This window comes from Pogona vitticeps, chromosome 2 (genome assembly GCF_051106095.1).
Source record: "Pogona vitticeps strain Pit_001003342236 chromosome 2, PviZW2.1, whole genome shotgun sequence".
In the NCBI taxonomy this organism is placed as follows: Eukaryota; Metazoa; Chordata; class Lepidosauria; order Squamata; family Agamidae; genus Pogona; species Pogona vitticeps.
The window spans coordinates 185,453,970-185,475,898 of NC_135784.1; the positions used below are offsets into that span (position 1 = coordinate 185,453,970).

A 21,929-nucleotide genomic window follows, 5' to 3' on the forward strand; every position below is an offset into this window, starting at 1 on the left:
TGTTTTATGGAAACATTTCCTTGAGTAGTTGTTACCCCTGTCCTGAGCAATGAAGTATAAGCCCCCCTGTGTTATTTCTCTAGCCCTCTTTGTCTTGCACAGCTGCTTCCTGGATGATTCAACTGCTCCAGTTGATCAGCCTGTGCGCCTAGGCTCTCACCTTCCTTGGGCCACCTATCAGGAAAAAGATTTGGTACCAGGGCTTGCTCATGGTCTTAGGATTTAAGCAGTGTTTTTCACTTTCCCTGCTATCCCTTTGTTAAAGATGCTACGGTTCACAATCCGTGCTGCACTGTTACCTCCTGTGTCCTAGCACTCCAAGCAATGCCCAGCAGTAAATCTCGACTCTATTTCAATTTCCCACCATGCCCTGACATTGTGTTGCCCTGAAGCCATGTGGGATATTTTGATATCAGCTAGGCCTATCTCTTTGGCACTGCTACTGCTGTCTTCCCCTCCCCAGATATAAGTCTGGGGAAGGGAAGACAGCAGTCTTCCAAAATGCACCCAAAGTGCTCTGTTCCCACTGGCAAGGGAAGGGGGAAACGGGAGGGCACATTTTGCCCACAGTTCCCTCAAGCTTGGAGTTGGGTGTACGAGTGTGTATGTGTGGGGGTGTGCATGCATGTGGGTGTGTGTGCATATATATATATGCAGGCAGGCTGAAGAGACTTCTCAAGCCTTCACAGACCAGGAGGCATGCAGTTGGGTATCAGGGGTGGCCCTTACCTGAGCCACACTTAACTTTTCAATGGAGCTCTCCACACAGGGTAATCCCATGACTGGAACGCTGGGCAGATTTTCCGGAGTGGAAGCTTTCTTGGTTGTAGATGGAGTGCTTTGGAAATTGTTGACCACACAAGTCACCTGCCAGGGAGCGAAGATCGAAGAATGAAACTTGTCCTCTTCCTGCTTCTTAGCACCCCAGTGCTCTTATCTATGCTACGCAGAGCAACTGCCCACACTGTAGAGGATCTATTACAGCTGATGGCATTGTTTTGCCCTGTTCTTGCTGTTCCTTTATCAAGCCCAGAGGCCTCTTTTCAGCTTGGCCTCACTCCCTCCATTCCGATCCCAGTCCCTCTGCTCACTAGTGATGCTGAACCATTTGTGGCAGACGTCGAAGGCACATGGCTCTCGAGGTGTTGTCAGGCAGCAGCTTCCGTCATCCTTCCTCACAACACATTCCCTGCTCAGACTTGAGGCCAAACAAGTCATAATACCGGAGACTCCAGAAGCATCTCCATGCCTTCTCTTTCAAGATGAAATTCAGGCAAGGGGGGCAAAAGAGCCGGAAGGGAGAGTAGTTTGGTCAGAAAGTGATTGCTGCAGACAGATCAAAGTGGCCCTTCCACTTATCCATTGATGTTTTAGTCAAAGAAGTAACTCCCAGCCCTGCCTGCTGCATTTCAATAAATATACAACAGCAACAACACTTGTCAGAACTGGGAGAATAATTGTGGTCTGCAATGTCATAGCAAATTGATTCCCATTTTTTCCCTTTCAGCTGTTCATTAATTCAGTTCTTTTTTTTTAAAAAAAGCCCTTCATTTTATGAATTTGGGTACAGTATTGTGCTTGTGTATGCATAATTCAAAATGCTAGGAATTAGCCTGATATTGCTGCAGAATATCATGCCTGCTTTGCCAGCAGGAAAAAGGTTACCAGGCTTTACTTAGCAAAGGATAGCCTGAATGTTGACAACACCCATGGCAGCAGTCCAATTGGTCTACAGGTTTTTGAAGTGGTTCACTATTGCCACCCCCCAAATGAGTTTCTATGACTGAAGTCCTAAGTCCTCTTACTCCTAGTCCAGTGCTCTATTCACTACACCAAACCATCGCTTGCTATAGTGTAAGGTAAAGGTTCCCCTTGACATTTAGTTCAGTCGTGTCTGACTCTAGGGCGCGGTGCTCATCCCTGTTTTCGAAGCCGTAGAGCCAGCATTTGTCCGAAGACAGTTTCCGTGGTCACGTGGCCAGCGCGACAAGACATGGAATACCGTTACCTTCCCATCATGGTGGTACCTATTTATCTACTCGCATTTTTACATGCTTTCGAACTGCTAGGTTGGCAGGAGCTGGGACAAGCCATGGGAGCTCACTCCGTCGCATGGATTCGATCTTACAACGGCTGGTCTTCTGACCTTGCAGCCCAGAGGCTTCTGCATTTTAACCCGCAGTGCCACCACGTCCCTCCTGCTATGATGAGGGGCACATAAATGAACCAACTCTGCTTCCTATAGCTGGGATTAAGTTTACCCCCAGAAGGCCTCCCTAGTCAGTCCCCACTTGAAACCTACATAGCACAATCCTCGTGGCCAAAGACACCTTACCCCTCTCCCTGCAGGTCAAGGCCTTGCGCCAAAGAAGGAGGCCATCCAGCATCCGAGTGGCTGGGATTTTCCCTACACACTCTGTGGAGTCAACTGCCCCCTAGAGGCTGTGCCAGGAAAGAACGGTCACTTACCAGGAAAGTGGCAATGGCCCCACCCGTGAGGAACCCAGCCAGCACATCAGACCAGTGGTTCCGGTACTCAGCCACACGCACCACGCCCACCAAAAAGGCAGGGCACAGGAGTGCCAGGCACAAGGAAGGCTTGGCCAAGCGGGAGCCCTTCAGCTGAAAAACCAGGGTCACATACATCTACAGGGGGAAGGTGAGAGAAGGAGGAAAGAACAAGGGAGATGAGCAGGCAAGCTGGCAGCATGAAGTTCATCTTTGCTGAAGGCCGTTAAAAATGTTTAACAGGGTAACAGACATCATGCCAGGTAGAAAGGGTGACTGGGCGCACATAAAGTAAAGAAAGAATGCGGAACCACATTCTTATTACCAACTTTGTCCCTTGTGAACCATTCTAAAACACAACTCTTTCCCAGTGATACATCTCTTCTTATTGTGAGGGAGCAAAACTTCCAGCTTGCGGGCCTGATCCGGCCTGTGGAGTTTCCCAAGTCGTTCTTCCCTCTCTGAAAAGCTTGCTCTCTCAGCAGGGAAGAGGAATTCCCTGGCCATTATTTTGTCTCTCCCCGCCGTTAGTGTCTTTCTTTCTGAAGCATATTGGCAAGAAGCCCCAAAAAGAGCAAAAGCGAAAGAAGACGCTGTGGCACCCTGAAGACCTTTTTGCCTCCTTCACGGGTCGTAGGCACGCTCCTGGGAAGGGTCTCTCCCAGTTCAGCTCTGCCCTGTCAGTGGGCTGTGCCAGCATGGTTGAAACACACTTCGGATGATGTCAAAGAGCAGATCTACAAACTGGCAAAGAAGGGTGTGATGCCCTCACAAATGGGCACAACAGCAAGGGACGAAAAGTTCATTTTGTGACTGGCAACAAAATTCTAAGGAAGCTATATTTTAATGTAAGCTGTTGAAGCACAACACTCTCTTTCATCCTGAATTAGGTGTCCAGTAGAAGGCACTGTTAGCTTCCAAACCAGTGTTTAAGATGGGCAAAATCAAAGCTAGCCCTGGTTGCTTCCTTCTGCATTGGGAGGAGGAATCACTCTCAGCCACCATCCACCACCCAGCCAGGTTTCATGTGACACCCAGTTCTCTTTGCCTTTGCCTGGTCCCTCTTTCCCCACTCCTGCTTGTCTCTTCCACCCCCACCGTCTCAATGGCTCCCGGTCCTACCACAGTGTAGGCCACAGCATAGGCACTGAGGGCAGCATCCTTCGACGGGAAGGCCTTGCGCGCGGCAGCGACCAGGGCAGGGTTCCCAGTGCAGGCGGCTTTGTCTGTGACATAGACGGTGCCCGGAGGAGGCTGGCAACCCAGCGCGGTGTAGTTGGGTCGACACACAGAGAGGAAGTGCGGAGTCTGGTTGCCGGTCACCACTTGGCCAGCATTGGCAAAGATGGTGGTCGTGAAGAGACCAAAGGAATAGATGCCTGTGAAAAAGAAAGGAAGGGAACCAAGATGGCTGGCTGGCTTGAGAGGACAAAACAGGAGGGGAGGGAAGGGAAATGCCTCCGTATTTCTAATACAGTGGGGTCTTGACTTGAGAACTTAATCTGTATTGGAAGGCGGTTCTCAAGTCAAAAAGTTCTCAGGTCAAATCTGCATTTCCCATAGGAATGCATTGAAAACCATTTGATCCGTATCTGCTCTTTTCCGTCCATAGAAACTAATGGGAAGCTGCTTTTCTGCCTTTGGCCACTAGAGGGGGATATTTTGTTTCTTTTTTTCTTAGGTCAAGAAAGGTTCAGGGAAGGCAGGGAAAATACAGTCCAGGCAGTACAGTACCAGGCAGTCCGAAGACTGTCTCCCAATCCACTCTCTAAACGCTGGGAGGAGTGAGGAAGCAGACAGGCACCCTTTTCACTGGCCAACAGTTAACTGAAAGTTCGAATTTTGCACTTTCCCTGCCTCCCACGTGGTTTTTTTTCAGTTCTTAACTCAAATCTAAGTATGTAAGTCAAGTCAATATTTTCCTATGAGAGTGGTTCTTAAGTCAAAATGTTCTTAACTCGAGCCGTTCTTAAGTCAAGACCCCACTGTAAGTAATTCAGGTTAGTGGGAGAGGCAACAGATAGATCTTGATGTGGGCCTGGGCACCTTGTTCCTCTTGAGGCCATTTAGTAACATGTAAAAAGGACAATTCATTGTAATTAGAGGAATATGTGGACAATATCAATCAAAATGGCTACCCCATGCCTGGCAGCCAACATTAGGAGTTCTGTAACCGTGTTTAGGGTTCCCCCCCTCCTCTTGCATGCTTTATGAATGCACTTCCTGACACAATAAATATTAAGTTTTCCGGAAAGAAATTACTTAAATCATTCCCTGGGTATTTATTTAATAGCCGTAAGTTAGTCCTTTCTACTCTTCCACATACATACCAAATTCCCTTCTGCGGGGGGAGGGGGAGAAGGAATACTGGCCGTGGAATAGCTAGGGAGGAACCCAGAAGCTATAGAGTCAGGAAGATTCTTGCGGGGGGGGGGGACTGGAAATAAGACGGAAAAGGTCATCTTCCACTTACCCAAGAAGCGGATGATGCGACGTAGGAGTGGGTTGAAATAGCAACATTCGCCTGAGATTATTGTTTTCTCCTCATGTCTTTTGGGCTGGAGAAAGAAGGCAGCCAGTTCTCCAACAAGAATCTGGAGTGTAGGGGGGGTGGGTAGAGAAATAGAAACACAAAAGGCACACAGAGAGAGGGAGAGAAAACAAATGAGGAAAAAGAAAAGGGGAAGCTTTGTCCAAGTCAAAATCTCTTCAGCCAAAGTCTTCTGCTGATATTGGAAGTGTGGGGTTTTGATGTGGGAGTGCACTGTATAGCTGTGTAGTTGCAATGTACACACCTAGCATGGACTTGAAAAGGGAAGGAAGATGCCTTCCTTCTTTGATGTTTCAGATATTACCTAAGCCTGCTTGTATATCCAGTTCTGACACACAGTTTGGCTATCCTCAGCATCAGCCATTTCGTCAAATCTGCTTATATTTCCATATGTAATAAGTTGGGTGGTTCTTTCCAAGCCACCTGACACTGATCGAGTGCCAGGGATGGGATATTGGAAGTTCCCTGCAAGAGATCTCAAGGGAGAGCTTTCATCTCACAGCAACACAGTGAGGGAGGCTGGCCTGGCAGTGACTGGCAGGCGGCTGTCCAGATAGCTGCTAGCAGGAGGCAAACCATACACAATGTGTAGGGGCTGGTGCTAGAATTCTCAGTGGGGCTAAAGCATTAATGCTTACAGAAGACTATGAGGTTATGATTTGGCTAAAATGAGGGGAGAGTATTGGGTAGGATTTGTGGATAAACTACAATGCCATTTTATCTGTGACAATTCTCAGTCATCCAGATGAGGTTATCTGAAAGCTGAGTTAAGGCAACTGGACTTCTTTCTTATTAGGTTGAAATGTTTAGCTACTCATCCAAGTAGCTTCTTCCGTCTGCTACAATGGAGAATAGCACATAGAATAACAAAGGAGGCAGTTTTATGTATTCGTGAACTAACAAGACTGGAATACTGTTTTTTTAAATTCCTTTTAGAAGTAACTTCCCAAGCTTTAAAGAGATCAAAAGGGAAAGATAGCGACTACAATAAGCAAGCAGAGAATAAAGTAACAGGATATATTAAACCCAATTTCCTTCCTGAGGGACAATCTGAAAACATTAATGTAAATAGGGAAACATATATTAAACATGCATTTTGTAAAATGCCCTAAAACCATTTGAAGACCTATTTGAGAGTCACACCAATTATATTCTTTTGAAAGCACACAATGTGGAAATGAGATTCATATATGTATGTATTCACATAGACCAGTGCTTCCTAGCCTTGGGTCCCCAGATGTTCTTGGACTACAACTTCCAGAAATCCTAGCCAGTGCAGCCAATGGTGAAGGCTCATGGGAGTTTTAGTCCACGAACGTCTAGGGACTCAAGGTTGGGAACCATTAGCATGGACCCTTTTTCTGTTAAGAACTGCTGTTGTTACTGCTGTTATTCACATGATATCAGTCACATGATGTCCCAGGAAAGACTGAGGTAAATGCCTTCAGTCGGTCCACTCTAACATGTTTCTTACCATGGATGAGCCACTTATTGTTGCTTGGCACCATCTAGACCAGCGATAGCAAACCTATGGCATGTGTGCCACAGCTCGCACGCAGAGCCCTCTCTGTGGGCACGCGAGCCACAAGTAGCTGGATCGCTACCTGCAGCAGCCAAACCTGAGGAGGTGGCTGCAGCTGCAGTGCTAGCGCCCTGACAGGTGGCAGGCCAGGATCCGGAGCAGCTGGTGCTGCTGGTGGTGGGCCAGCCGAGCTATAGGCAGTGGTGGGGTTGGGCACGACTGGAGGCAGAGCCGGAGTGGGGTCTGGAGGCACCTCCATGCCCGGGACTCCCCCTTCTGCTGCCACTGCCACTTCCGGTTCTGCTGCCTGCCACCCACTGTGTTGTTTTTTCTTCTTTTTCTTTTTTCAGTTTGGGCACTCAGGCTCAAAAAGGTTCGCCATCACTGAGACACCTACAACTTCTAAATAGGCAGAAGCAATGGCAGCTCCCTACAGCCTCCACAGCCTGTAAGAAGTGGAGGGAACAACCAGATCTAGGCCTAAGGGGACATTCAGAAGACCTAGCCATAACAAAGTAATCTGGCAGGTCTGATAGCTGGAGCCAAGGAACAGTCTCTCAGCTCAAACAGACTTTGCCCTCTCCCTCCCTTCTTTCTTTTAAATCATCCAAAAGGAGAGCGGAAGAGAGGGCACAATCATAAGGGCGGGGGGGGGGCTGTGCTGGTTTAGTGGAAGGCGATTAGTCTGAGCAAAAGAGAAGTTATGTGGGTTGATCTCAACCAAGCCTACCTTTAGCTTTCTTCCTTTGTACCCCACCAAGGCAGAGAAATAATAATGGGGAAAGTTACATTTTTGCACTCCAACTGCCAGATCCCACAGCCGGCATGGTCAGGTGCCACTAAGTCTTAATGACTGTGGCAGCTGTTAACTTTTATCCTCTCCAAGGAAGAAACCTGTGAGCTGTATCCTAGTCCTGGTCCTTCCATGTGCATTTCTGTGGCCTTCTTCATGTGGAGTCTAATTTTCTCAAAGAGAGAAGCTCTTAGGCATGTGGAGCCTCTGCAGATAAATTGAATAAACCCTGAAAAAGCAAGGCTCCAAGCTGCATGGAGAACCTCCATTGGCAGAGGCAGAGAAATGTCACCCCTGAGAAGGCAGCAGAACATCCAAAGGGAAGGGCAGACTTACTTTGTTTGGGAATGCTTGAAAAGGTGTCCTGCCCTTTGAATCCTCCTTGGCATAAGGATTTTGTAGCTACTGCAAAGAACTCACACTCAAGCCTGAGGGGGCAGCACCTAGCCAGCACACTAAGAGATGTCCCTGGCTCAAGATGCCAAAGATGGTCCTTCACTGAGCCCGGGCTAACATTAGCAAGCCATTAGCCCAGCCATGAGCTTCGCCATCGATGGAGCTTGTGGGCCAATGCCAGCAGCACACTCAGCATTAGCTCTTGGAGAAAGGAAGGGGCTAGACTCCAAAACTAAAATCTGTCCCTTTGAGGCCCTGCATTTGATCAACCAAACTACCTATAGCATAGGGGGCAGGCAAGAAAATATATTGTTTAGCACATCTTGAGAAGCAGACCTCCTCAAGTGTGGAAGAATATTTTTCTTATCATGAGCTTTCATTCAGCTCTGAGTCTTGAAAGCTTTGTTTTATGCTCGGTCATTAGAAGGTAGACACAGAGTAGACGTGCACGTCTAATTGCCAGGCTTGCGTCTCTCAGGAAATTGTGTCGTGGGGGAAACTGTCAGCTTCTAAATATGAGCTAAGTATCTTGTCTCACTATCAGACTCTGGCATAAGATATTTTAGTAGCAAACCTCTCACTTAGAACACCCCTAAATGCTGCAACACCCCGACTGCCTTGCTGCCCCGAAGCCCATGAGCTCCTGTTACACCACCTGAACATGACAAAACGCTAGTCATAGCTATGGTTCCTGTGGACATCATTAGCCAGAGATCCTCCTGCGAACTGGGTCAGTTTCCTCCCTTGGAGGAAGCTGTCATCCAGATGCTGACCAGGGCTGACAGTCGGAGACAAGGAGGGAGCGGGTGGAACAGCAGTCAGGGTGGCGTCTGGCATTAAGTACGGCACGTGTGCCATTGATACAGACTCAAGAGAAAGTGGCTCACGCATCGAGCAGCCCTTCAGTGTTTGCATTTGTAAGTGGGCCAGTGGTTTCCACTGCATCTTTATTTATTACACAGCTCAGTTATGAGCCCATGTGCTATACTGTGAGAATGCTGGACAAGACTCAAGTATTATTGGGCTCCATAGCTCACTCTGTGATCTCAGGCCAACCCCTGCCTCCCAGTCTCGCCTACCTCACAGGATTGTTGTGAGGATAAGAGGGGGGTGGGAGGGAGAATAGTGGGTATGTAACAGGGATGCTGGCAAGTTTTGGGATCCGTGTCCCAAGTCTGAGTCCAAGTCGTTGGTATCGAGTCCCAAGCTTATTAAAAACCAAGGTTTTGTTCCCTGCAGAAAAAAAGGGAGGAGTGGGTGGGTGGGTTCCAAGTCATGACTTGAGTCCAAGTCAATTGGGGGTGGGGGTGGAAACATGTTGAGTCCAAATCAAGTTGCTGGTGCAACTTAAGTCCGACTTGACAGCAAGTCCCACAGCTCAAGTCCCCATCCCTGGTATGTAAGGATGGAATAAAATGTAACCGCATTTGCAACGGAGCACTGTGTATTCTCAGTACACATATATGACAGCGTTACTTCCAAATCTGTGAGTAAAGACCACTCACATACATTTGGAGGCCACTCATTCAAAGGGTCGTCGTAAGTTAGAGGTGACTTGACAGCACCTAAAAACAACAAAACAGCACGTGCACATCACACCTGTGCCTCACGTTTGCTTGCATGTGAGTAAGGCTGGTTTCAGGGAATTATAGAGCCTCGTACCAATGCCTCCAGAATTTTTACATAAAGCAAATTTGAGAATCTCTCCATCCATTTCCGAGCGGAACGCCAAGGTTCCTCACAAATGAGCCCATGGCTTTGATGGGCCCATGCACCTCCCTCACAGCTCTTGGCTCCAGTCTTAACAAGCATGCTCACAGGCGATCTCCCCCAGGGGAAAAAAAACATGGGAAATGAATGCTCACAGAACAGAGGCAGAAATGCTCTGAAATCCTCCCACAAATTTCTGCTTTCCCAAAGAGAGGGATTCCACACCCCAAAACCCCGATGCCACTTACCGTTACAGTGGGCACAGCAGTGACGAGGGAGTAGACCAGGACTGGAGGTGCTCGGCTGGAGTCCTCAGGACCCGGGTAGGGCTTGGCGTAGGCACTGTCATAGCAGAAGAAGCCTTGGAGGTGCACCGGAAAAGTGTCGGTGTATTCAAAGTGGTAGGCGAGCACCACCGTGCCTGCCATGATCACCAGCTGGAAGTAGAACATGGCACATCAGGCCAGAAACAACTGCCCAAATGACTGAATGGGAGACCAAGGCAAGGAGGAGGAGAGCCAGGTCCCTAGAGCCCAGCACCCCCTCCTCCGCCTGCTACTCCGTGCAAGCTTCCTCGTGTACTTCTTTTCATGCTCGGGTGCCTGCTGTAGCTGTGCATCACATCATCATGGCTGGCGGGAGGGGCACCCGGCCTGCCTGATTCAAACTAAGGCCGACAGTTGCCTCCTGCCGCTTCAGCCCCTCCTCTCCCTGTTTCCTGAGCACCCAAGAACTCCCCTTCCTCAGGATTCATTGCTTGTGAACAATCCCTGGGGAGACACATGGCTGATCTTCAAAACTATGTACAGCCATCCCTATTCTAACTTGGCAGACAGGATAGGTGGTCTACCACGACCATATTCTCTCTCATCCCCTGCCCTGCCATAGCCGTCCAATTCCTTCAGAAACTCATTGCCTCGAACTTAGGAGTCTAACTAGATGTTACAGAGAGTTTATTGCAGGAAGTGGCAAATCCTTAATGTCCTAGAAACCTATCTGACTGTAATCTCATAAACTTTTCTGATCTCCTATAGCTTGTAAAATAAACTCATTTTCATACCCAGCTGACGATTGGGTATCGTCAGTTGAAACATCACTGAGTTTGCATTCTTACTGAGACAGAACCTGACGGGGGACTGCACGTGGCTGAAGCACACATGTTTACCTCTAATAATAATATGCTCATTATAGCATCTGATTTGAGCCCGGCTGAAGAGGCATAAAAAGGGAAAATGTCCAGTACAGTTCTACATAGCTTTGTGTAATGAAGCGTCTTTGGGCAAAAGAGTCCTAGCTTCATATACAGGTTGCTTTCCAAATAAATTGTTGTCTTAGTCTGTCTCTGCATGCTGGCAAAAGAAAAGAAACACTCAGTGTCTGAGAAAGTGGACTTTGACCCATGCAAGCTCACATGGAATTAAAATGACAGTTTGTCTACAATATGTTTTGCTTTCGTTTCCTCTCCATTTTCTTTTCTTTTGCCAACATATGTGCCAGTGAGGGCTGAGCTTGCAATGACTGACAAGAAAGGAGATCTTAAGGTTGTGATGGCAGGTCAATGAGTGGCTGCAGGGTGATCTGGGGGCGCTCACCACCTTAGTGCATGCGCTCGTAAACTCGAGATTAGACCACTGTAATGCACTCTACGTGGGGCTACCTTTGAGGCTGCTGCGGGAACTACAGGTGGTGCAGAATGTGGCGGCCAGATTACTCAGTGTAGTGAGAAAATACCAACATATTTCACCCACTCTGGCCGCACTGCATTGGCTGCCCATCCGATTCCGCATCGACTTCAAAGTGTTGATGCTCACGTACAAAGCCCTAAATGGTTTAGGACCTCGATACTTGGCGGAACGCCTTCTTCCACCAAGATCTACTCGTGTCACTCGTGCGAGCCAGGAGGTGAGGCTGAGGAGCCTGACGCCGAGGGAGGCCCAGAAGGAAAACACAAGAAATCGGGCCTTCTCGGCGGTGGCTCCTCGCCTCTGGAACAACCTACCTCCTGAGATTTGCGCGGCTCCCTCGCTGGGTATTTTCAAGAATCAATTAAAAACATGGATGTTTAGGCAGGCCTTCCCATCAGATAATTCCTGATGCCCTCTTTTTCCCCCTTTCCCACAGCTTTCCCATTCTATTTCAGTATTTTTGGTAATGTAAAATTGTTTTATATGTATATTTTCTATATTATGTTTTATGTTGTTAGCCACCTAGAGTGGTCCTCACACGCCCAGATAGGCGGGATATAAATTAAATAAATAAATAAATTAAAGCAAGTTCTGTGTTCGTCACTGCTAGAGATGGCATCAAACATAAAAATTATCAATGACCGTAATGCCTTGTTACGAATCAATGATGTGAACACACTGGGAATAATTTATGCTGCTCTGGTGACTGTTCCACAACAAGGATATTACAGAGCTGGAAAAGGTGGAGAAAATAGCAGAAACTGACCAAGGGGTTGGAGCAACTCCCCATGAAGAACAGGAGGGGCACTCTCCTCATAATACTGGAATCCAGGGTTGTTCATTGAAGTTGATTGTGGAAGACAGAGAACCGTCGAGGTGGAGTGTTGCTTCATACCCTGCTTAGCTATATGGTAGAATTCTCTCTATATATGGTAGATGTTGTAGGAATGACTCATTCCAATGTGGAATGCTTTGAAAGAGGTTGACACAATTCATAAAAGGATAAAACTGTCAATGGCTGAAGATATAGCCTCTCTTGGTATGAGGAGCTATATTCCTTTGAATATGAGCTGCTGATGCTCAAGGGTGCTCTTGTGCGCATGTCCAGCTTGTGGGTTTCTCACAGGCCTTTGGTTAATCTCTCAGAGAGAGAGAGAGGAAAGGAATAGCCTACACAAGCTTTTGGTCTGACCCAGCCCTGCTCTTGACGTTTTAATTTTGCCCCTTTCATAGGTTAGTACGAATGAACAGATCCATCTGTTTCTGCCCTCTGTCCATTTCACACGTATTTGCCCTAAATCCATTCTGTCCCATTTCCACATTAATTTGTGATTAAAAAAACAAAAAGCCACACGTATATTTGCATTCAAATATGTATTTTTGAGTGTGACTCCTTTTTTTAAAAAAGCATTTGGCTCTAAAATGTAACAGGAGCGGAGAACTGCATGTAAAATTTGCAGAGTGCCCGGCTGGAAGGGGAATGATCTTCATTCTGTTGTCAGCCTTATTCTAGGAGGTGTCGCTAAGTACTCTTTGAAATAAGGATCGAACAAAATCCTCTTTGTAACACCTCTGAAGGGGCTTCATGCATTTAAACAGAGACCAGGCTGCACTCTGCCCAGCACCTCTCTGCACAGTGAGCTTGAAGGTCTGAAGAGGGCAGGACCGTGCGCTTGGGGTTCCCCTCACTGGCTGTCCCTCCTCAACACCTCTCAAGGCATGAGAGAGGCCTGCGTCACATCAGGGCCAGGGCCAGTGTATAAACATGTGAGGAAAATCCCCAAATCTACTCCCAGCCCAATAACCACACCAGGCCCATAGAGACAAACACAAGTTCTGCAAGCATTTCATGGGTTGTGCTTGTGATGTTGGCAGGAGCTGCATTACAGTGGATTCACTCCAGGCTGCTGCTGCCTCCATTTAAAGACCCAGCTCTACAAAGGATGTAATCACCAATATTATTCTCCCTGCTTCCAGGGACACACACACACAGAGAGAGAGAGAGAGAGAGAGAGAGACAGACAGACAGACAGACAGACAGACAGACAGACAGACAGACAGACAGACAAAACCTCTTGCAAGTGGCTCCATCCATATAGAGAGTTCCTTAAAGTTACAGAGTATACTGTAAAACACTCAAGGGCCCCCCGCCCCCACTTTACTTTTCTACCTTTTGAAAAACACCTGAGGATCAAACTAACCCTGTTGTGACATACAAGAGAAGACAAAAAGGCGAGAGGATCCTGGCACCTTTAACAGTTGTGTGAAAGTGGGAATTTCAGAAGGTATTGCTTGTCATGAGACATTACTGCTGCCAAAGTTGCCTTTCAGACAGTTATGGAAAGTACAACAGGACTATGTGTCTTTTACATTTGCCTGGGTCTGTGATTAGGACCGTCCGGGAAGTTGTACTGAAGGATAATGAGAGACAGAATGGAACAGAGCCTTCTCCAACCTGGGGTTCTCCAGATGTTCTGGACCACAACTCTTGCCCATTCTAGCTGACCTTGCCAACAGTAAAAGAGTGATCATGAGAGATGAAATCCAAAGCATCTGAAGTACTCCAGGCTGGATAAGGATGGTTTAGCCTTTTCTTTCTGCAACCTTTCTATAGCCACTTCTAGCTCCATAGAAGAAAATAATTCTTGGGATTCTAAGAGGAGCCTGCACAAAATTAGCCAAGGGAGAGCATGGGCATCTTTGTTCTCTTCCAGCAGGGTGGGTCCAACTGCAGAAGCAACGACAGAAGGATTTGGGCCAAAACCATTGATAAACAACAGTGCACAATCCAAGAAGCCTTCCTCTTGGTCTTGCTGAGGCTGCTGGGCAAACCCCACGTAGAACCTGAAGAGCAGCTGCTTCAGGATCTGGAGGTGAAATTGTTTGGAGCTGGCTCTAAATAAAACATACCATGAACGGCTTCAAATGAATTAAAAGAGCAGATACTGCAAAACCAATTCGTTCAGGCACGTTGCTAGCAAGTACCTTCCCATCTTTCCTGAGGTGGCCCTTGTGGAAGTGCACTTCAAAGGTGTACTAGAGATAGCAATGCTGTCCAACCAGTCCCGACTGCTCCTTTCTCAGAAGAGCAAAGGAAAGCAGGAAGCTCTTCTGGCCCCCTGCTAAATTGACTGAGTGTATTGGTCCTCTTACCTCCACAAACACAAAGCAGGGAATGATAGAGATGCTTCTCTTGAGCTCCGGTTTCCCACCAGCCATTGCAATAGGACCTGGATCCCTCCACCAGGAAAGGGCTACCTGCAACACAGATACCAAAGCCAGTTTGCCAAGTACAGTACATCCCAAATAAAGAAAATATTTGCCACCATACAGGACCTCTTTCCCTCTTTCTCGGTGCACAGTGAGGACCTGTGCAGTTGGAGAGCTGTCATTTCAGAGCGCTACACCACCCAAACGCTTTCAGATTACACTCTGAAAATTCCATATTAAGAACTTGAACGTAAGCTACTTAGCTGCTCATGTTTAGCAAAGGTTGTCTTCACTTGTAACAATTTCTGAATAAGCAGCCATGTTAGTTTGTCTCAGCATATTAGCAAAAGGAAAAGAAGGAAAAGAAAAAGAATATTGTACTACATTGGGGACTAATTTTATTTCAGTGTGAGCTTTCACAGGTTAGAATCCACTTCTTTGGACACTGCAACACAAATCTATTACCTATATATTTATTCATTTTCCCACAACCGGGTGAGGAGACAGATAATAAATAAAGAGACAATGGCTTGTTAACAGAGGAATCAAGCTGTAAATAACAACTGTTAGCAGGTAGTGGACAGGGAAATAGCTGTAGGCCAGAGTTTGTTTGGGGGGGGGCAAGGGTTTTATAACCTAACATTTTGTAGAAACCTGAGTTGTAAACATATTGTAGCGCTCTAAGAAGCACTTAAAACCTATCTAAGACAGACAGACAGACAGACAGACAGACAGACAGATAGATAGATAGATAGATAGATAGATAGATAGATAGATAGATAGATAGATAGATAGATAGATAGATAGATAGATAGATAGATAGATAGATAGATAGATAGATAGATAGATAGATAGATAGATAGATAGATAGATAGATAGATAGATAGATAGATAGATAGATAGATATGGCTGGTTAGTAAGAGAGATAGAGCTGGTTAGGAAAATAGGTAGAGAAGGGGGTAATGGGATTGTAAGAGACAAGAAGTATGTACTGAGAGAACTGTTGATGATTTGCTTATATATAATGTGTATCTGAGAAACTTCTGTTATTATTCAATCTGTTTCACTTTAATAAATAAGTTCTGTTTCTGTTCATAAGACGTGTTCTGACAAACATCATTTATATTGTGGATTAAAGTAATCCACTGCTGGCAGCAAGAAGAAAATGTGATGTGAGCCTTTGTGAGGGAAAAACAAGCAAGGGCCACTAGGGCAAACATCACAATTGGTGGCAGTATTTTGAGAGTGAGGTATTCCTAAATAGAAGGAAGTTTAGGATCTATGGTGAAGAAGTGGGTGACATGCTAGAGTCTCAGGGAAGACTTAGTGGTGGGGCTTCTAAACCTAGATCTGAGGGAAGTCTTTTTTTTTATCTGAGGGAAGTCCTTGAAGGAGAAAAGTACCTACTCAAAATAAAATATTTACCTCAGGATTTATAGAACAAGGAGGCTAACTCAGAAGATCTGGTTTGACAGAAAGGACAGGCATGGATGGAGTAGAAGCCTTAGGTCTAAATACATCTGAGGAAGTTTTGAAAAGCCCGAGATGAAGCAGTAGTTAAGTAGAGAATTGTTTTGTGGCTGAAGGCAAGACGATTGTCTCAGACCAAGAAAAATAGTGGCCTGTGTTATGCCAGAGAAAGCGTAGCTGCTGAGTGAGAGCTACATACTGTAGTGCCCCAGAAAAATACTGGGAAAAGAAAACAGAAGTAAAAGTGTTTTAAAAAGAAGTGTGGCTAACTCAGCAATAGAAATTAGTCCCTCTTATTAAGGAAGTACATACTTATGCCATCCAAAAGAACTAAAAAGCCAGTAATTAAGGAAATTGATCCTCAAGAGGTTGAGGGGAATGGGAATGGAAATGGAGACCCTCAAATACCTGAGAAACCTGAACCCTCAAGGGAAATTATTCAAAGCTCCCTAGATCTGGAGAAATGGAAACTAGGAGTATAGACTCAGAGAACAAGCCATGGAATTAGAAATTAAAGAAAAAGCCAGAGCTGAAGAGAAAGCTAAGGAGCTAGAGCTCAGGGAACTAGAAATCAAAGTCAGGACTGAAGAGAAAGCTCAGGAACAACAGCTCAAAGCTGAGCAAGAGGCCAGACAAAAGGAATTTCAAATACAGTTGAAAAAGCTGCTCAAAATAACGATAATAATAACAACAACTCTAGTGAGGGAAATCTCTCAAAAATTGATCTAAAGAAATTTCCCCAATTTAGGAAAGGAGATTGCCCTGAATCTTTCCTGATTTCATTTGAGAGAGTGTGCTGGGACTTTGAGATTAAGGATGATGAAAGGATGATAGTTTTGAGATCACAAATACTGTAAGTGGAGATTTAGCTGAGCTTTATTCTCAGATAATATTTCCCCCCTCTTTTTGGCAAGATCTTACCTGGCCACGGTCAAGTGCAAAGTCCTGCACCTTGGAAAAAGAAATCAATTGCACAGTTACAAGATGGGGGATACTTGGCTCAAAAAAACTATGAGTGAGAGGGATGTTGGAATTGTTGTAGATCACAAGCTCAATGTGAGTCAGCAGTGGCATTTTATTAATCCAGGTTCTCCAACTCTTCCTTCCCTTTCTCCTTTCATGGGTTCACCATTTTCAATACATTTATGGACTTGCAATGCCTTTAAATTAAGTACTGTACAGTGGAGGAAATTTGCAAGTAAAACTTTTCAAGTAAAACCTCAATTCTAATCAAATCCTATCCTTGTATTTCTGAGTAAGCTGGCTGGATAGTGGTTTAAATATCTGGTTGCGCGCGTAATTCTCAAATTTTGTATCTGGCCTTAATATGGTAAATAGAAAAGCCAATTAGATTTGCATAAGCTGGGGAGTTAGGAAAGTTTTAAGGATCAGATCATACTTTTGCAATATTAAAGAGCAGGCCGGGTAGGTGGGGCTCGTCAGCCATGGAAGGCAGCCCATCTAGGCGAAGGAAAACTCTGATTTCAAACCTCCACTGCCTTGTGGCTATATCCACCAATGGAAAAGGCTTCAGGAGTTAACCTCGAGGCAAAATCCGGAGCTGAAGTCCCGAAGGCAGCTCGTGTCGTTCTGCCAACTCCTGCGACGTTGCTGGAACCAGTCGTATTGGCTCTTGCCTTTCCATTGGACCATTTCAGCAATGTGGAGAGGGGGGATCTGCTGCTTGTGTAACAGCCTATCCTCCATATTACCTTACCCGGGCTTCATGCTCTGGAGAGGACACTCCTCGATTCAGAGCATGTTACCATAGTCTCTCGAGACTGAAGGATGCCTATGATGATTCTCAGATGCCTCTGGAGCAAGCTAGGGATTTTAAGGCATATAGAAAAATGGTATATTCTAGATTTGGCATAAATGCAGAACACCTTAGAAGAAAATTTCATTCCCTTACCAAAAAGCCTGAAGAATCTTATGCCCAAGTGGGGGCTAAATTGATTCAATGTTTGGAGAAATGGATGGAATGTAAAAATGTTATTTCTCTAGACCAAATGAAAAATGTAGTTGGTTTAGAACAATTTTATTCAATGTTGCCAGGATAATTGTGTTATTTGGTCAAGGACAAAAATCCTAAAAATATATTACAGGCATCTGAATTTGCTGATTTCATTAGTGAGGTTAGAGAGCCTCGATTTTCTGAGGTAAAAACTGGTAGAAAAGTATGGGATGGAGAGAGGACCCCCATCCAGTAGAGATTACCTCAGAAGTACCCAAGCTACTAGAAGCCATTTTAGAGACAGACCCTCATCTCCAGTCATCTGAAATCTAATAGTCATGACAGAAAAGTTAATAAGGCCCTTTGTTTTGAACCCAAGGCCAGTAAACAGTGTTATGTGGGGAAAAGGTCATTTTTTGATTCAGTGTGAGACTCAAAAGACTAGAGATTGTAATCAGCATGAAGGTGGAAATTCCAGTCAGCCTATGAAGGTGTTTTCTGTACAGCATAATGGAACAGCTAATACTGCAGTTGAAGCTAGCCATGGAGCTGTTGCCATAGCAACACAAGTAACAGAAGGGTCAGAGAGCCAAGATCTCCCTGAGACCAGGGTTGCTCAGTGCTTTCTGTTAGAATGTAATCAGACTCTTCTACGAAGCTTGGGAGATGTTATTTATGTTAATACCATGTATCTAGCACTCAAGGATTCTTGTTCACAAGTTACAGTATGTCACCTTGATATAGTCCCTAAGGAAAATGTGTTAGACCATGAAAATATTTCTATTAAAGGGATTGGTTCTGAACTAGTGGTGTTGCCCATGGCAAAAATATCAATGAGATATAAGGGATGGTCAGGAGCTTGGAGGATGGCCATATCCGATCAAACCCCTGCCCCGTGTTTAATAGGTCTGGATATAGCTGAGCATGTGCAGAGTGTTTTTGTGACAACGCGCTCTCAGGGAAGGCAAGTTGAAGCCATGGAGGGAAATTATGGAAATCTTCCTGAAGTAAGAGAAGTGAGAGAGACAGCTGATCTGGTTATTCTGAGAAACCCTAAGAATCTATCTTTCATCAAAGAACAAAAGGAAGACCCTACCTTAAATGAATGCTTTGCACAAGTTAAGGAAATTCCACTGGCCCCTGAAAATCCTGAACGATGACCCAGTCTAGAGGAAAACCCTGAGATAGTAGAAATGGCTAAGGTGGTCATATCGAAAAATTCTAATAATACTTCCTTTATTTTAGAACATAAAGAAGATACCACCCTGATTCCGTATTTAGAGAAAGCCAAAGAATCTCCCTTCCCATTATCTCCTGAACACCCAGAGAGGTTCATAGTTGATAAAGACCTATATACAAGGAAGTTTTATTAACACCTCATAGGAGTGGAGATGGACAGTTAATTGTCCCTGTAAAATATAGGGAGAAGTCCTTAGAAGTAACAGAGGCAAGCTTGGGTGGGGGGTACTCATAGAAAGGAGAAAGGCTTGTATGAGGCCCAGGAAAGAGCATTCTGTCCTGAGGACAAAGTGGTGAGGCTGAGACCCATAGAGGGGAGTGAATTGCTGTTGGCATGGTCAGAACCTGTGGATTTCTTGCAGCAGAACTGGAGGGCTGAGGAGTCTAGTCGCTCTGCAGCTGCAAAAGCACTTAAAACCTTGTAATGCAAACCTTTACCTAAGAAACTAGAAGTTAAAAGAAGTTAAAAGTTAAAACCAGATTACAAAAGTCTTAACACCTCTGACATAAACCAAGTGCTTGAGATTTCACCTAAAAGAAACATAACTGTAAATTTGGGGGTGAGTCATGATAGTGGTCCCCAACATATGGAGAACTTCGCAACAAAAGTACCTGTGGGTGAATTTGTTGGTGAGGGGGAAGGCGTAAGCCGTAAAATTTCAAGGAAGAACACAGTCATAGCTGTGCTGGAAGAGTGGGAAAAACTGCCTAACCTTCCCACAGCTGAGAAACCTAAGCCACTATTCAGAAAAAGAACAGGCTGAACCCAGAAGAGGCGAGCTGGGAACATCCAATGGACGTCAGAGTGCCTCATGACTGTCAATCATCAGAAGAGAGTGCAGACTTCAAGATCTGCCCTTGTTGCACCGGACTACAACCAAGAGTTCATCATGTACATCGATATGTCAAGTATGGGTGTGGGAGCCATGCCATGCCAAGCGGATGACAGTGGGAATCTACACCCAGTGACTCTGATCAGCAGGAAACTTCGACCTGGTGAGAGACATTTGTTTGCCATCAAGAAGGTGTGCCTATCAATTGTTTGGATGCTGAAAAGACTGAAGCCCTACATTTGGGGAAGGAAATTTGTCCTTTGCACCAACCCTTTCCCTCTGATGTGGCTACAAACTATGAAATCCACTAACAGTAAGCTTGCAAGATGGACATGGAACCTGCAAGACTTTGACTTTGTAATCCGCAGCTTAAAAGGGACTCAGAGCGTGGATACAGATGCCTTGTCTCAAAGACTAATGGGTAGATAAACAAAGTTTGTAAAGTTGTTTTAAATGTTCTGTTTGTGTACTAGTGATGAAATGCAATTAAAATGAAATGTTTCTTTGGATGCTGATGAACTGAAAGGTGTATAGTGATGGGAAATAATAATGGCGAGTAACGTTATTAATGTAGAGGTAATGTAATTTGTCTTAATGTGAGTACAGTAATGCAAATGTTTATAATGGTATGGGTTGTTTTAAATGTTTAAAGTAATATATTTGGTCTAGTAAACATAGTAAGGGATGGAAAACTAGTATAAGATATGTATAAGTATATGGTAATATAATGTATTATATGTTGAAATATGTTATATGGTTTGGGACAAACTGGTAAGCATATTGTTATGATGATGATAAGTGCATTGGTTTAAAATGTACCCTGTGTTCCATTGTTCATAAGGGTAAACTGTAAAGTTTTCCCACATAAGACAAACTTTTCTTAGGGGGGAGGAATGTGGCGATTGGCCCTTTCACTCATGCCATTCATATTCATGAGCTGATTTGCACGAACCTACGAGAGAACTGGAGGGGTGGAGGCCATGAATATATAAGAGGCTTGGCTGAAGGAGGAGCAGGTATATAGAGATAGATACAGTGGTGCCTCACTAGACGATTGCCTCATGGGACGAAAAACCCACAAGACGATTGTATTTTGCTATCACTATGGTGCCTTGCAAATGTGTTTTTTTTCTATGACCATGCTTCACAAGACTATGCTTCGCAAGACTTTTTTTTAAAGACTGATGCTTTGCAAGACTTTTTTTTTTTGAGACCGATGCATACGGAACCTCGCAAGACGATTTTTTCACAAGACGATGATTTTCACAGAACGAATTAAAATCGCCTTGTGAGGCACCACCGTAGATAGATATAGATAGGCTCGTTAGTCAGAGAGATGGAGCTGGTTAGGAAAATTGGTCATATAATGTCATTTATATTGCGGATTGAAGTAATCCACTGGTGGTAGCGAGAAGAAAATGTGATGTGAGCCTTTGTGAGGAAAAAAACAAGCAAGGGCCACTAGGGCAAACGTCACAGTGATCTTGAAAAATTATGGCAGATGTAATTTGCTTTACTGCTTCTTGCCATCCTCCCTACCTGCTAATTGTGACAGCAATTCTTATATTTTGTGTCTAGCCAGAAGAAGGGTAGAACACGTACATAAAAATAAATTAACAGCCCTGTAGCATAGGTTGCCCTTCATCAGAAGTTATCCTGGAAATGATCTGATAATTGATAAAACTGCTAATCTACACAAGAGAGAAAATGCATTCGGCACAAAAGCAACAACACATAGCATACTACAAAAAAGAAAAGGAAAAGGAGGAAAAGAAGGAAAAGGATGTACAGTCCCCAATTACAGAAGTAGATGATGTCACTAAGAAACTTAACCAACAAGAAGCTTTCATGGATGAAATTCCACTTCTTCAGACTTAAGCAGCAACATTTACAGAAACTAGTATAGTAGTTTCTGCATTGCTCTTTTTATTGATTTGTCTATTTTCATTTGCTTTCACAAAATTTTATTTTATAGTTTTAATTTTTTTTATAAAAACACAACATGAAAACACAAATGTTTTCATTCCTGATGGTAAAAGCTGCTCAGAGTGGTCTATT

At 44.9% G+C, this 21,929-nt stretch overlaps 1 protein-coding gene across 3 annotated transcripts in view; it reads right to left on the reverse strand.

Annotated features, from left to right (window-relative positions):
• PLPPR2 (phospholipid phosphatase related 2) overlaps window positions 1-21,929 on the reverse strand; it is a 38,593-nt gene that overhangs the window by 10,404 nt on the left and 6,260 nt on the right. For all 3 annotated transcript variants that reach the window (XM_020791565.3, XM_020791564.3, XM_020791562.3), the window contains exons 2-7: window positions 14,319-14,423; window positions 9,729-9,917; window positions 4,982-5,102; window positions 3,631-3,887; window positions 2,470-2,646; window positions 730-867 (exon numbers count right to left, since the gene is read on the reverse strand). In XM_020791565.3, the coding sequence (XP_020647224.3) occupies window positions 730-867; window positions 2,470-2,646; window positions 3,631-3,887; window positions 4,982-5,102; window positions 9,729-9,917; window positions 14,319-14,384 (948 nt within the window). In that variant the 5' untranslated portion in view covers window positions 14,385-14,423. The remainder of the gene's footprint in view (window positions 1-729; window positions 868-2,469; window positions 2,647-3,630; window positions 3,888-4,981; window positions 5,103-9,728; window positions 9,918-14,318; window positions 14,424-21,929) is intronic.